This window comes from Panthera leo (genome assembly GCF_018350215.1).
Source record: "Panthera leo isolate Ple1 chromosome E1 unlocalized genomic scaffold, P.leo_Ple1_pat1.1 chrE1_random_Un_scaffold_49, whole genome shotgun sequence".
In the NCBI taxonomy this organism is placed as follows: domain Eukaryota; kingdom Metazoa; phylum Chordata; class Mammalia; order Carnivora; family Felidae; genus Panthera; species Panthera leo.
Genome location: NW_024962226.1, coordinates 104,116 through 118,342, shown reverse-complemented (window position 1 = coordinate 118,342; position 14,227 = coordinate 104,116). Strand labels below are relative to the sequence as shown.

Sequence of the window (14,227 nt, the reverse complement as noted above, 5' to 3'; positions counted from 1 at the left end):
GGTGCCCAACGGAAAGGTAAGGATGACATGGGGTATGGTACCCTTAGAATGAGATAGAGATTAGAACTGGGTGACACTGATCAGTAGTTTAATACACAGGTAACTCCTTCCAAGCCAAAAGTCTCACTTCGGGTTGAGAGCACACAGAAAGAGGGTAGACTTCTAAGAGTTTGAATAAATCTGAAATATGGCCCATACTGAGGATAAAAAGCAATCAACTTTGGCTCAGGTCATAATCTCGTGGTTCATGGGTTTGAGCCCCACATCAGGCTCTGTGCTGAGAGCTCGGAGCCTGGAACCTGCTTCAGATTTAACTTCCTCTCTCTCTACCCCTTCCCTGATCACTCTCTGTGTCTTAAAAATAAATAAATGTTAATTTTTTTTTTTAAAAAGCAATCAATCAAAAACTAATCCATAATCTACACAAATGCTACAATTAGCAGACAAGGACATTTAAAAAAGTTATTATAACAGTATTTCATATATGGAAAAAACCCCATGCCTCTCCTTAACTCAATGAATTGTGCAACAACTTCAAGTGGCCTAATATATGTATACTTAGAGTCCACGAAGGAGAGGAGATATAAAAAAAATTTGAAAAACTAATAGCCCCCACATTTCCAAATAAGTAAACCCTATAAACTCACAAATCCAGCAAGGTCAATGAAATCTGAGCACAACATGGATTAAACTACATGTTTAGTTTAATCCATTAAACACGGATAAAACTACACCACGGCACATGATAATCAAACTGGTCAAAGCCAGTGATAAAGAGCAAATCTTAAAAGCAGCCAAAGGAACAAAACCACACATGACACACAGAGCAACAAAGATATAACAATGACAACATATTTCTTGTTGGAAATAATGTAAGCCAGAACTCGGTGGGGCAACATCTTTCAGGCAGTGAAAAGGAGAGGGGGACCAAATAGCCATCAAGCTAGAATTCTATACCCAAATCTTTCAAAAATAAAAGCAAGATAGACTATCTGAGACATACAAGAGCTGGAAGAATTCATCATTAGCAGGCTTACACTGTAGAAATGCCAAAGGAAGTATTTTTTTAAATGTTTATTTGAGAGACAGAGAGAGAGGGCACGTGCAGTATGCGTGTGCAAGGGGGAAAGAGCACTGAGGAGACAGAGAATCCCAAGCAAAGCCCAACGCGGGACTTGAGCTCACAAACTGTGAGATTATGACCTGAGCCAAAATCAAGAGTTGGATGCTTAACTGACTGAGCCACCCAGGTGCCCCTAAAGAAAGTATTTTTAAGCAGAAGGAAAAGGATAGCAGACGGAAATGTGGATCCACACAAAGGAATGAAGAACATTAGAACTGGTAACTATATAGGTTATGATTTCACTTCACTATATGTATGTATATCATTTCACTATATGATTTCACTTATATGTAGAATCTCAGAAAAAAACAAACAAACAAGGGGTGCCTGGATGGGCTAAGTCAATGAAGCATCCTACTCTTGATTTCGGCTCAGGATCTCAGGGTCGTGAGATCGAGCCCTGTGTCAGGCTCCACGCTCAGCATGGATTAGATTAAGATTCTCTTAAGATATTCTCTCTCTCTCTCTCTCTCTCTCTCTCTCTCTCTCCTCTGCCCCTCTCCCCAACTTGTACACTCTGTCTCTAAAATTAAAAAAAAAAACAAACACCAAAAACCATAAGATACCTAGGAATAAACCTAATCAAAGAGGTAAAAGATCTGTATGCTGAAAACAATAGAACGCTTATGAAAATAAATTGAAGAAGACAGAAAGAAATGGAAAAACATCCCATGCTCAAGGATTGGAAGAACAAATATTGTTAAAATGTCTATACTACTCAAAGCAAACTACACATTCAATTCAATCCCTATCAAACACCAGTATTTTTCACAGAGCGAGAACAAACAATTCTAAAAGTTGTATGGAACAAGAAAAGACCCCGAATTATAATGTTGGGAAAAAACAAACAAACAAAGCTGGAGGCATCATGATTCTGGACTTCAAACTGTATTACAAAGCTGGAATCATCAAGACAGTGTGGTACTGCACAAAAACAGACACATAGATCAATAGAATAGAATAGAGAACCGAGAAATGGAGCCACAAATATATGGTCAACTAATCTTCGATAAAGCAGAATATCCAATGGAAAAAAGATAGTCTTCGCAATAAATGGTGTTGGGAAAACTGGACCGTAACGTGCAGAAGAATGAAACTAAACCACTTTTTTACACCATACACAAAAATAAATTCAAAATGGATGAAAGACCTAAATGTGAGACGGGAAACCATCAAAATCCTAGAGGAGAACACAGGCAGAAACCTCTTTGATCTCAGCTAAAGCAACTTCTTACTAGAGACACGTCTCCAGAGGCAAGGGAAACAAAAGTACAAATGAACTACTGAGGAGTGCCTGGGTGGCTTAGCGGGTTGAATGCCTGACTCTTGGTGTTGGCTCAGGTCGTGATCTCAGGGTCGTGGATTGAACCCCGCATCAGGATTCTCTCTCCACTTGAGATTCTCTCTCTCCCTCTCTCTCTGCTCCCCCCCATGTATACATGTATGTGTGTGTCCATGTTCTTAATTAATTAATTAATTAATTAATAGGGGCACCTGGGTGGCTCAGTTGGTTAAGTATCTGACTTGGCTCAGATCATGATCTTACAGTTCGTGAGTCTGAGCCCCGTGTCAGGCTCTGTGCTGACAGCTTGGAGCCTGGAGCCTGTTTCAGATGCTGTGTCTCCCTCTCTCTCTCTGCCCCTCCCCTGCTTGCACTCTGTCTCTCTCTCTCAAAAATAAACGTAAACAAACAAACAAACAAACATTTTTTTAAATGAATTATTGGGACCTCATCAAGATAAAAACCTTCTGGGGCACCTGGGTGTCTCAGTCGGTTAAGCTTCTGACTTCAGCTCAGGTCATAATCTCACGGTTTGTGAGTTCGAGTTCCGCATCGACTCTCTGTTGACAGTGCGGAGCCTGCTCAGATCCTCTGTCTCCCTCACTCTCTGCCCCTACCCCACTCTTGTGCTCTCTCTCTCAAAAACAAACATCCATTAAAAAAAGATAAAAAGCTGTACAGCAAAGGAAACAATCAACAAAATTAAAAGGCAACTGATGAAATGGGAGAACATATTTGCAAATGACATAATCTGATAAAGGGCTAGTATCCAAAATATATAAAGGACTCAACACCCAAAAAATCAAATACATAATCCAGTTAAGAAAAGGGCAGAAGACATGAATAGACAGTTTTTCAAAGAAGACATCCGGAAGGCTAACAGACACATGAAAAGATGCTCAATATCACTCATCATCAAGGAAATACAAATCAAAATCACAATGAGATACCACCTCACATGTGTCAGAATGGCTAAAATTAATAACTCAGGAAACAACAGATGTGGAGAAAGGGGAACCCTTCTGCACTGCTGGTGGGAATGCAAACTGCTGTAGCCACTCTGGAAAACAGTATGGAGGTTTTTAAAAAGTTAAGAATAGAACTACCCTACAACCCAGCAATTGTACTACTAGGCATTTAACCAAAGGGTACAAAAATGCTGATTTGAAGGGGCATGTGCACCCAATGTTTATAGCAGCACTATCAACAATAGCCAAAGTATGGAAAGAGCCCAAATGTCCATTGATGGATGAATGGATGAAAGATGCGGTATATATATACAATGGAGTATTACTTGGCAATCAAAAAGAATGAAATCTTGCCGTTTGCAACTACATGGATGGAACTGGAGGGTATTACGCTAAGTGAAATTAGTCAGTGAAAGACAAAAATCCTATCACTTCACTCATATGAGGACTTTAAGAGACAAAACAGATGAACATAGGGAAGGGAAACAAAAATAATATAAGAACAGGGAGGGGGACAAAACAGAAGAGACTCATAAATATGGAAAACAAACTGAGGGTTACTGGAGGGGTTGTGGGAGGGGGGATGGGCTAAATGGGTAAGGGGCACTAAGGACTCTACTCCTGAAATCATTGTTGCACTATATGCTAACTAATTTGGATGCAAATTTTAAAAAATAAAAAATAAAACAAGGTAAAAAATAAACAAAAAATAAACAAAAAACCAAATGAATGAATAAACAACAACAAAAAAGAGAAAACACTTGTAAATATGGAGAACAAACTGGGGATATGGACAAAATGAGTGAAAAGGGTTAAGAGGTACCAACTTGCAGTTATAAAATAAATAAGTCACCAGATGAAAAGTACAGCATAGGGAATATAGTCAATAATACTGTAATATACTTATTGTGGTGAGCATTTCATAATGTATATAATTGATCACTGTGTTGTGAGCATTTCATAATGTATATAAAAGATCACTGTGTTGTACACCTGAAACTAATTTAATATTACATGATCTATATATACTTCAATAAAAGAGATAATTGAGGGGCACCCAGGTGGCTCAGTCAGTTAAGCATCTGACTTCAGCTCAGGTCATGATCTCATAGTCTGTGATTTCAGGCCCCACATCAGGCTCTGTGTCTACAGCTCAGAGCCTGGAGCCTGCTTCAGATTCTGTGTCTCCCTCTCTCTCTGCCCCTCCCCCACTTGCACTCTGTCTCTCTCAAAAATACAAAAATAAAAAAAGATAACTGACTATTTAAACAAAAAAAATAATATGGTGTGCTAAAAGTAAAATGTATGAAAACAATAGCACAAAGGTCAGGAGGGGAACAATGGAAGTACACTATTTATTGTAAGGTTCTTATACTATTCATGAAATCATATAATATCATTTGAAGATAGACTGTGATAAGTTAAACATGAACACTACAAACCATTAAACAGCTACTAAAATAACAAAACCTGAGTTGTAACTATTTATCCCCCCACCAAAAAATAATAAAACGTACTAAATCAACCCAAGAGCAGGAAGAAGAAGAAAAAGAAAAAGAAAAGAAACAAAGAACAGATGGGATACATAGAAAAGAGTAGACAGTAGCTTTAAATGTAAGCATATAAATAATTACATTAAATATAAATGGTATAATCACCTAATTAAAAGATAGAGTTGTCATACTGGATAAAAAAGCAAAAGCCAACTATATGCTGTCTATAAGATTCATCTTCAATACAAAGATATAAGTAGGTTAAAAATATGGAAGAAATTATGCTTTGCTAACACTAATCAAACGAAACCTTGAGTGGCTATATTTACTATAGGACAAAGTCAATTTCAAAGCAAAGATATTACCAGGGATAAATGAGGTTATTCCATTGTGATAGAAATGTCAACTATTAGAAAAGACATAACTTAAAAATTTATGTATCTGATAATAGAACTTCCAAATATATTAAGGAGAATAGGAAAGAGAGACACATAAGCACTCAATTATAGTTGGAGATTTCAATATCCCTCTCTCAATAATTGACAGAAAAAATATATAGAAAATGAGTAATGATACATCAGACTTGAAAAATACTACCAACCTACTTGACCTAGTTGACATTTATAGAATACTCCACACCAAATCAGCAGACTACATATTTTCTTTCAAGTGGACACATAATATTTATCAAAATAGGCCATATTCTCATCTATCACCAGAATTCATTGGCTATAAAACAAGCCTCAATAAATTTAAAAGGATTTCAGTCATCCAACATATTGTTCTGTGACCACAATGGAATTAAATAACAAATTAACAGATCTGTAAAATCTCCAAATATTTAGAAACTAACCAACACACTCCTAAGTAACCCTATTGGTCAAATAAGTCAAAATGGATATTAGAAACTATTTTGTACCAACTGAAACTGAAAACACAACATGTCAACATGTGGGATGTTGCTCATATAGTATTCATCTTCCCCAGTGTCCACTTTTAAGAAACTAGAAAAAGAAAAGGAAATTCATCACTGAGTAAGGAGAGAAAATGGAATGATAAAGATCAAAGCAGAAATTTCTGAAAAGGAAAACAAAAATAGAGAAGTCACTGTAATGAAAAGGCACTTTTTAGAGAAGATAAGTAAAACTGATAAACTTCTGGCCAGATTTATCAAGAAAAGACAAGAGAAGACACAAATTATCAATATCAAAAATGAGAGGAATGACATCACTACAATTCTACAGATACTAAAAGGATAATAAGGGATTATTATAAAATACTTTATGTCAATAACTTCAAGATGAAATAGATTCCCTGAAAGACATGAACTACTCAAAAAAATAAAGTATGTAATTTAAGTAGCACTATTACAAAAATAAAATCTGTAGTTTAACACTTTCTCACAAAGAAAGCTTCAAGCCCACATGGCTTCACTGGTGAATTCTAGCAAACATTTAAGGAAAAAATAATGCCAATTCTGCACAAACTGTACTAGAGAATTGAAGAGAGGGGAATACTTCCCAACTCAATTTTAAGGCCAACATTCACCTTATGAAAAATAGATAAAGACATTAGAAGAAAGGATAGATAGAAGATCTCATATACTGCTGGCTGCAATGCAAAATGGTACATCCACTTTAGAAAACAGGTAAGCAGTTTCTTAAAAAGTTAAATATACACTCAGCATATGATGTAGCAATCCTGCCATTAGGTATTTTACCACCTGCCCCCCTCCCCCAATGAAAACATATGCTCACACGAAGACCTGCATGTAAGTGTTTTAAGCAACTTTATTCATAAAGGCCAAAAAGCTAGAAACAACTCAAATGCCCATTAACTGATGAATGCATAAACAAACTGGTATATCCTCACAACTGCAATACGACTCGGCAATAAAAAGGAAATGAACTACTGACATGTGCAAAAACATGGATGAGTCTCTGGGGTGCCTGGGTGGCTCAGTCAGATAAGTGACCGACTTTGGCTCAGGCCATGATCTCATGTTCCGCAGGTTCATGCCCTGTATTGGGCTCTGTGCTGACAGAGCCTGGAGCCTGCTTCGGGTTCTGTGTCTCTCTCTCTCTCTCTCTGCCCCTCTCCTGCTTATGCTCTCTGTTTCTCAAAAATAAATAAACGTTAAAAAAGTTAAAAAAAAAACAAACATGGATGAATCTCAAAAGGATTATGCTGAAAGGAACCAATCACAGAAGACTGCATACTGTATGATTTCATTTATTTATTTTTTTTAATGTTCATTTATTTTTGAGAGAGAGAGAGAGAGATGGAGTGCAAATGGGGAAGGGGTAGAGAGACAGGGAGACACAGAATCCGAAGCAGGCTCCAGGCTCTGAGCTGTCAGGACAGAGTCCGATGCAGGGCTTGAACTCACAGACCGCGAGATCATGACCTGAGCTGAAGTCGGACGCTTAACTGCCTGAGCCACCCAGGTGCCCCTTGTATGATTTCATTTATAAGACACTGTAGAAAAGGCAAAACTATAGGGACAAAAATTAGGTTGGTGGTTGCCAGGGCTGGTGGTGAGAAAAGGGGATTGGCTGCAAAGGCACATAGGGGCCTTTTGGGGTGACAGAAACGTTCTACGTCTCAAATGTGGTGGTGGTTACATAACTACACGTTTGTCAAAACTCATCAAACTGTATGCTTAAAAAGAGTAAATTTTATACCTCAATAAATCTGACTTAAGAAAACAATAAAACAAATCTAAGTAAACAACTAAGTGAAAATACACATAAGAAAAATCAACTTACAGTGTTTCCAATTCAACGGTCATCATGAGGATGCTCTCAACTGTTGTAAGTGACACCTGTGTTGATCCCATGTCTCTGAAGGAGAAAGCCCAAACATGCGTGATTTGAACCCAAGGATAAAAATTCTGTACCTAAAAAGATACTTAGCAACATGTGATTACTTCAATTCTGGCTTCTTTGTCAAGTCAGCTCAAGAGTTTTCTTGCTATGGACAATAATTTCAGAAAGCTCCCAATGAAGACATTTTATGTGCATCATCAAATTAATCACCTTGGTGCTCAACAGTACAATCCTTTTTACTCTTATCCTCATTTTCATTCTCAATTGCATCCACCTCTCTTGATTAGTCTTTTTTTCTTTTAATATACACCTTACTCCACTTTCCACTTTGAGATAAATGGTATTTCTACCTACATCTACAAGTCCCATGTCTGTTATGTGTTCTTCAATACTACTCCTTCCTCTGCAGGCTATCTTGCCCATATACGTTTTTTCTTTGCTAATAATGCTTATTTCAATAACCCAGTTAAAATTTAAATTACGACTTTTTAACCGAAACGCAAAATACTTAATCTTTTGATGACAACAAAAACGATCAGAAATCATCTCATGAGCCATGAGATTGTTGCAATACTTACAAATATTTTAATGCTGGCAACTTAAAAAGATAGGAATCTTCAACAGTTGACAGAGGGTTACGACTGATAATTCTGAAAAATGCAATGGAATTAAAATTATCTGCATTTCCAGTAATGACTACCATGAAAGTTTATGTTCATTTTGGGGGTATGGAACTGGAAGGTGAAAACTAATCATTTTCTGCCTTTGCCTATAAATCACCCTTAGATTCTGTAAAGCACTCTTCCTTTGGGAACTACCCAGCTCTCTGGACGATAAAGTGGAGAACAGAAAGAGGAAAAAAAAAATTTTTTTTTTTTACGTGGACAGCAAAGCAAAGATATGCCAAAGAACTTTTTGGGCTGAAAATCCTAGAAGTGACTATGCTGGTAGGAAGCCCAGGCTCTGTAGGAAATACTGTTTCTAGTGTCCTCTGTAATTCTAGGTGCTTTTCCTTTATCTCTAGAAATGTAAAAAATTCCACAGTTTAAAACACCCGGTTAAAGACAAAAATAGGACCAATTCCTCAGTTTGGGGGCCAAAGACAAAGGGATTAATCTAAGAGGAAATGGTGAAAGCTATACCCCCACCATGTGTATTCTCCTATGACAGCCTTTGTTAGGTGGCATATGATCCCGTTTCCTTATCCATCTCCTGGACTGCCAGCTCCTTGAGGGCAGGGACCATACTCTATTGTCATTTTTGTCCCTGTGCCTGACAGAGTGCTTGTTATTTACTAGTTACTTAGTGAAGGCTTGTTGAATAAATAACTTTTTGTCACTGCTTGACACAAGTTTTTATTCCAAAATGCCGAGTAGATTTTCTTCTCAGTTCTTTACAGCAAAAATAAAGTGAAGGAAACAGGAAGAAAGAAAAGAAAATCTGCCTTTAGGTTGACTCTGCTCAAGAATCATCACTGTACTTTTGCAAAATTATAAGGATAATCATCACAACCAATACTATTGAGCCATAGGGCATCTGTGATCAGCATTTCACATTTAAACCTCACAATAACCTTATGTGATAGATACATCATTACCCCATTTTACAAGTGAGGAAACTGAAGTACAGAGAGGTTGTATAATTTGTCCCAGTTTGTCAAGCCAGTCAAGAAGCAGAGCTGGAATCTGAACTCAGTTCTGACTCCAAAGCCTGTATTTAACTTGTATGAAAAAAAAAGGGGGTTTAAAATAGCCGTTACCTTAAACTTAACTTTGAGAGCATTAAATATAGAAACACTTTGCTGAACTTCATCTCTCCATCTGGGAGAGCTTCTCTAAGAATTACATTTTCTATTTTTATTCCTTTCCTCTAATCATCTCCCATGATTAAGTATTTAATTAGCCTGTGATCATTGAGACTTTAGAGATTTCATTTTTTATTTTTGTATTCTATTTTTTGAGAGAGAGAGTACAAGAGTATGAGTGAAGGAGAGGCAGAGGAAGAGAGAGAGAGAGAATCCCAAGCAGGCTCCATGCCCAGTGCAGAGCCTGACATGGGGCTTGATCCCATGACCGCAAGATCATGACCTGAGCCGAAATCAAGAGTCAGGCAGTTAACTGAGCCACCCAGGTGCCCTGAGACTTTAGACATTTTAAAGCCCTGTTACAGGTGAATCAGTGAAAATGAGAAAGGAAGGACGTCTGAAAATTCATCCTTCCGTAAAAGCAACAACAACAACAAAAAACTAGCAAAAATGGTCAAAATCAACTTTCTCAGAACTTTGGAAATTTTAACCAATGGGCTTGCAGCAACCCGGAGAGCATTTATTAAAGAAAAAATTACTAATTTCTATGAGAACAGTGAGCTCTGTTGTTTTAACTTGTCCTCAACCTCTGCTCTCCATCGTGATGGTAGCCTTAAAAATTGCCCACATCCCAGGGGAACAGAATGGAGCTCAAGTTCCTTAAAGCCTCATTCCCAAGGAACAAACTGTCATTGTTTTACCTGTCTAGTGGGGTCCCTAAAAAACTTCACTTGAAAGCCTTGCCCTTGACCTCACTGAGAACTGCACAGTGCTAAAATAGCCTCTTCCCAAGGGGCATTTTTTGAAAACAATTATAGATAAATGTTTTAATCTGGCAGCTATGTGAGGCAATTGATAACAAGACAAAAAATAGCCTAAACAAAAAGCCTAAAAGGAAAAAGCTGAGAAATGAGATGTCCATAGGGACTTTGAAATGCTCCAACATCTTCCTGGGTAACTAGAAGACCACAAGACATATTCCTGGGAATGTAGAAAAAAAACCTTAGCACTAATAAATGAGTTCAGCAAGGTTACAGGACACAAGATCAATATGTAAAAATTAGCTTTATTTCTATACATCAGCAATGACTATTCCAAAAATAAAATTAGAAAAACAATTCCATGTATAACAGTACTCAAAAGAACAAAATACTTAGGAAAACATTTAACCAAAGAAGTGCAAGAATCACACTAAAAACCACAAAACGTTGTTGAAAGAAATTAAAGAAGATTGAAATAAGTGTAAAGATATGCCATGTTCACGGACCAGAAGAAAATATTGGTAAAATGGCACTATACCCCAAATTGAACTGTGGTTTCAGTATAATCCCTATCCAAACCCCAACTGACTTCTTTCCAAAAATTGGCAAGCTAATTCTAAAATCTGTATGTCAATTCAAGGGACCGAGAATAGCCAAAATGATCTTTTTAAAAAAAAAAAAAAAGTTTATCTATTCATTTTGAGAGACAGCGAGCATACACACCCGTGCAGAAGAGCAAACATGAGCGAGTGTGAGTGGGGAATTCCCAAGTGTGAGCAGGGGAGGGGCAGAGGGAGAAGGAGAGGGAGCATCCCAAGCAGGCTCCATGCTGTCAGTGCAGATTGCAACACGGGGTTCCATCTCACAAACCATGAGGTCATGACCTGAGCTGAAATCAAGAGCCGGCCACTTAACCAACTGAGCTACCCGGGTGCTCCAAAACGATTTTGACACAGAACAACACAATGGGAAGACTCACACGCCCTGGTTTCAAAACCTACTTCGAAACTACAGTAATCACGGTGTGGTACTGGCAAAAGAACAGACATGTAAGTTGATGGAACAGAACTGACAGTCCAGGAACAAATCCTCACATTTATGGCCCACTGATTTTCAACAAGGGTGCCAACACCATTCAACGTGGGAAGACTAGTCTTTTCAAATGATGCTGGGACAACCGTATATCCCCATACCAAATAATGTAGTTGGATTCCTACACTTCACACCATATATAAATTTTAACTCAAAATGAGTCAAAGACCTAGAAGGAAGAGCTCAAGCTATAAAACTCTCAGGAGAGAAATCTTTATGACCTTGGATTTAGGCGACGGTTTCTTAGACATGACACAAAAAGCACAACAAACCAAAGGAAAAATAGATAAACTGGACTTTATTTAAAAATAAAAAAACAACCCAAAACTATCATATGTCTGATACAAGTCTAGTATCCAGAACATCCAGAATATATAAAGAACTCTTAAAACTCAGTGAAAAGACAAATAATCAAATGTTTAAATGGGTAAAGGATTTGAAGAGACATTTCGCCAAAGAAAATACATGAATGGCCAATAAGCACATGAAAAGATGCTCAATGTCTTAGGTCATTAGGGAAATATAAATCAAAGCTACAATGAGATAGTACTCTACACTCACTAAGATGGCTATGATCGAACAGAGAGACAATGATAAGTGGTAGCAAGATTTGGGGAAACCAGAATCTTCATACATTGGTGGGAATGTAAAATGGTGTAGTCACTGTGGAAAACAGTTCGGCAGTTCCTCAAAAGGGTTAAATATAGAGTTACTACATGACCCAGCAATTCCACTCTTAGGTATGTACCCAAGAGAATTAAAAACATATGACCACACAAAAACTTGTACATGAATACTCATAGCAGCATTATTCACAATAGCCAAAAAGTCAAAATAATCCAAATGTCCAATAACTCACGAATGGATGAACAAAATGTGACTGGAGCACCTGGGTGGCTCAGTCGGTTAAGCATCTGACTTTGGCTCAGGTCGTCATCTCACAGTTCATGAGTTCGAGCTCTACATCAGGCTCTGTGGTTTTGGATCCTCTGTCCCCCTCTCTCTCTGCCCCTTCCCCGCTTGTGTGTGCGCTCTCTTTCAAAAATAAATAAACATTAAAAAAAGGAATGAAGTACTGAAACATGCTACAACCGGATAAATCTTGAAGCCAACAAGCCATGTGAAAGAAACTAGACACACATTTCTATGAAATGTCCAGAATAGGCAAATCCATAGGGGCAGAAGGTAAATTAGTTGTTGCCAGGGGCCTGGGAGGAGGGGGGAATGGGGAGTAAAGGCTGATGGGTATGGTATTTCTTTCGAGGGGGGCAATGACAATGTTCTGGAATTAGCAGTGATTATTGTCTATCAAAGTATACCATTGGACTATATACTTTATAATGTTGCATATTCTATTATGCGGACTATATCTCAATTTGAAGAAAAAAAAAAAAGAACCATGTTGTGATAAATAGAGAACCAGTTGCCAGAAGATCAAACATGTTAGTAGGTGGAGAAAAGGGGAGCGAAGATTCAAACTCTTCCACAACGGAGGTCAGAGGGAGTTAGCGGTGCGGCTGGGAGCCATGCATTTTTGTTCTTGCCTTGGAAACTCCCCTATTCTTCCTATTCCAGCCCCTTCTTCTACGTTTTTTCAGGCCCATTAACATGTCGGGTTTGTGTAACACTAGTTAATATCCAGTCAGACGATGTTATGAAGAGAAAGAACGTGAGTGTCACATGTCTGGTTAAACACAGTTCCTCAACCTTGAGGCTCCGAATGTCCTTTGGCTTTGAAAAAATAAAAATGGCATTAATACCTACAAGCTTACTGGCGGGCTCTGTGCAAGTAACCTCTTCCACGTGTGTGTCTTCCCCTGCCCACTTCTCCCCCCCCCCCCCCGCCCCGCCCCCCTGGCTCCCTATTAAGAAAGACTATGAAGAATTATGCAGCCAAAACAATTTAGTAGTTTGTTATCCTTCCCCCAACTATCTCAGTGCTCTACCCCCACTGTCCCCCCCTCTTTCCTGGTAGCTCACCCATGGCCTTATACCCATCGGCTCGGTGCTTCCTCTTACCCAGGCAGCCCTCCTGCTGAGATGAATGCCCTGTGTTTATCTGTAGTGAAAACAAAATACAGGCCACTCCAAGTTATCCTATCTCCTCCTGTCTTTAGTGCCGCCTTCTCTTCATGGAGCTATTGTGCCTGAGCCAAGGGGAGAATGAGAACTGACCCGACAGGTTACATCTGCTGGACCGACAGCAATTGTCTTTCCACAGACTGCGATACGAACGAACGGTGGACGCTGCACTAGACATCATCTCCATTTCCGTTCAATTCCCTCATTTTACAGATAAAACGTGTGCTGACTCAGTCTATTGGCTTTTGGATATTCGTGGGCTTATCTTTATGGGAGTAAAACATAACAACAGTTATCCTCAAAGACTGTCTCATAATCAAAGTTGAAGAAATACTGTTCTAGATATTTTTTTGTTTTTTAAAAAACTCTATCTTATTTGAAGAGGAAAACTCAAGTATTTTTGCAAAAGCTTTCCGTTGCAGAGCAACGGGACAGACTAAAGGTAGCTCACAAAATAAGGGAACATTTCTTACGTGTTATTTTTTTTTTCTCCAAATTCTTCTACAGAGGTCCAGACAGATGGGCTACGTTTCCTTTCTATTAACTGAGGAGACAGAGAAGACTTGAGGACTGAAGCTTGTCACCACTGTCCTGAATGTACTGAAATCCTAACAGCTTTAGCTGAAAAAATGTCCAAAGCAGGCAGTGAAAATACATTTCAAATAGGACAGACTCCAAACTCTCTATGCTGGAATCCCAAGGCATGGAGGGAAAACTGGCTCCTTGGAGGAAAGCAGTTGAAGAAATAAGTAGAGTGATCTAGACCCTATTCCAGTATGTTTGAAGTACTTGGG

General features: G+C 38.4%; 1 protein-coding gene and 2 long non-coding RNA genes across 3 annotated transcripts in view; 1 reads left to right on the top strand and 2 right to left on the bottom strand.

Annotated features, from left to right (window-relative positions):
• Positions 1-14,227, bottom strand: part of LOC122212750 (leucine-rich repeat-containing protein 37A3-like) — a 48,100-nt gene that overhangs the window by 12,404 nt on the left and 21,469 nt on the right. The window contains exons 4-5 of the mRNA XM_042926716.1: positions 8,273-8,344; positions 7,635-7,709 (exon numbers count right to left, since the gene is read on the bottom strand). Coding sequence (XP_042782650.1) covers positions 7,635-7,709; positions 8,273-8,344 — 147 coding nt within the window. The remainder of the gene's footprint in view (positions 1-7,634; positions 7,710-8,272; positions 8,345-14,227) is intronic.
• LOC122212761 lies at positions 1,215-13,669 on the top strand. Its single transcript, XR_006199284.1, has 2 exons — positions 1,215-1,341; positions 13,469-13,669. It is a non-coding gene; the product is annotated as an uncharacterized LOC122212761 (long non-coding RNA).
• On the bottom strand, positions 12,896-13,578 carry LOC122212762. Its single transcript, XR_006199285.1, has 3 exons — positions 13,527-13,578; positions 13,371-13,410; positions 12,896-13,082 (listed from the first exon to the last, which is right to left on the bottom strand). It is a non-coding gene; the product is annotated as an uncharacterized LOC122212762 (long non-coding RNA).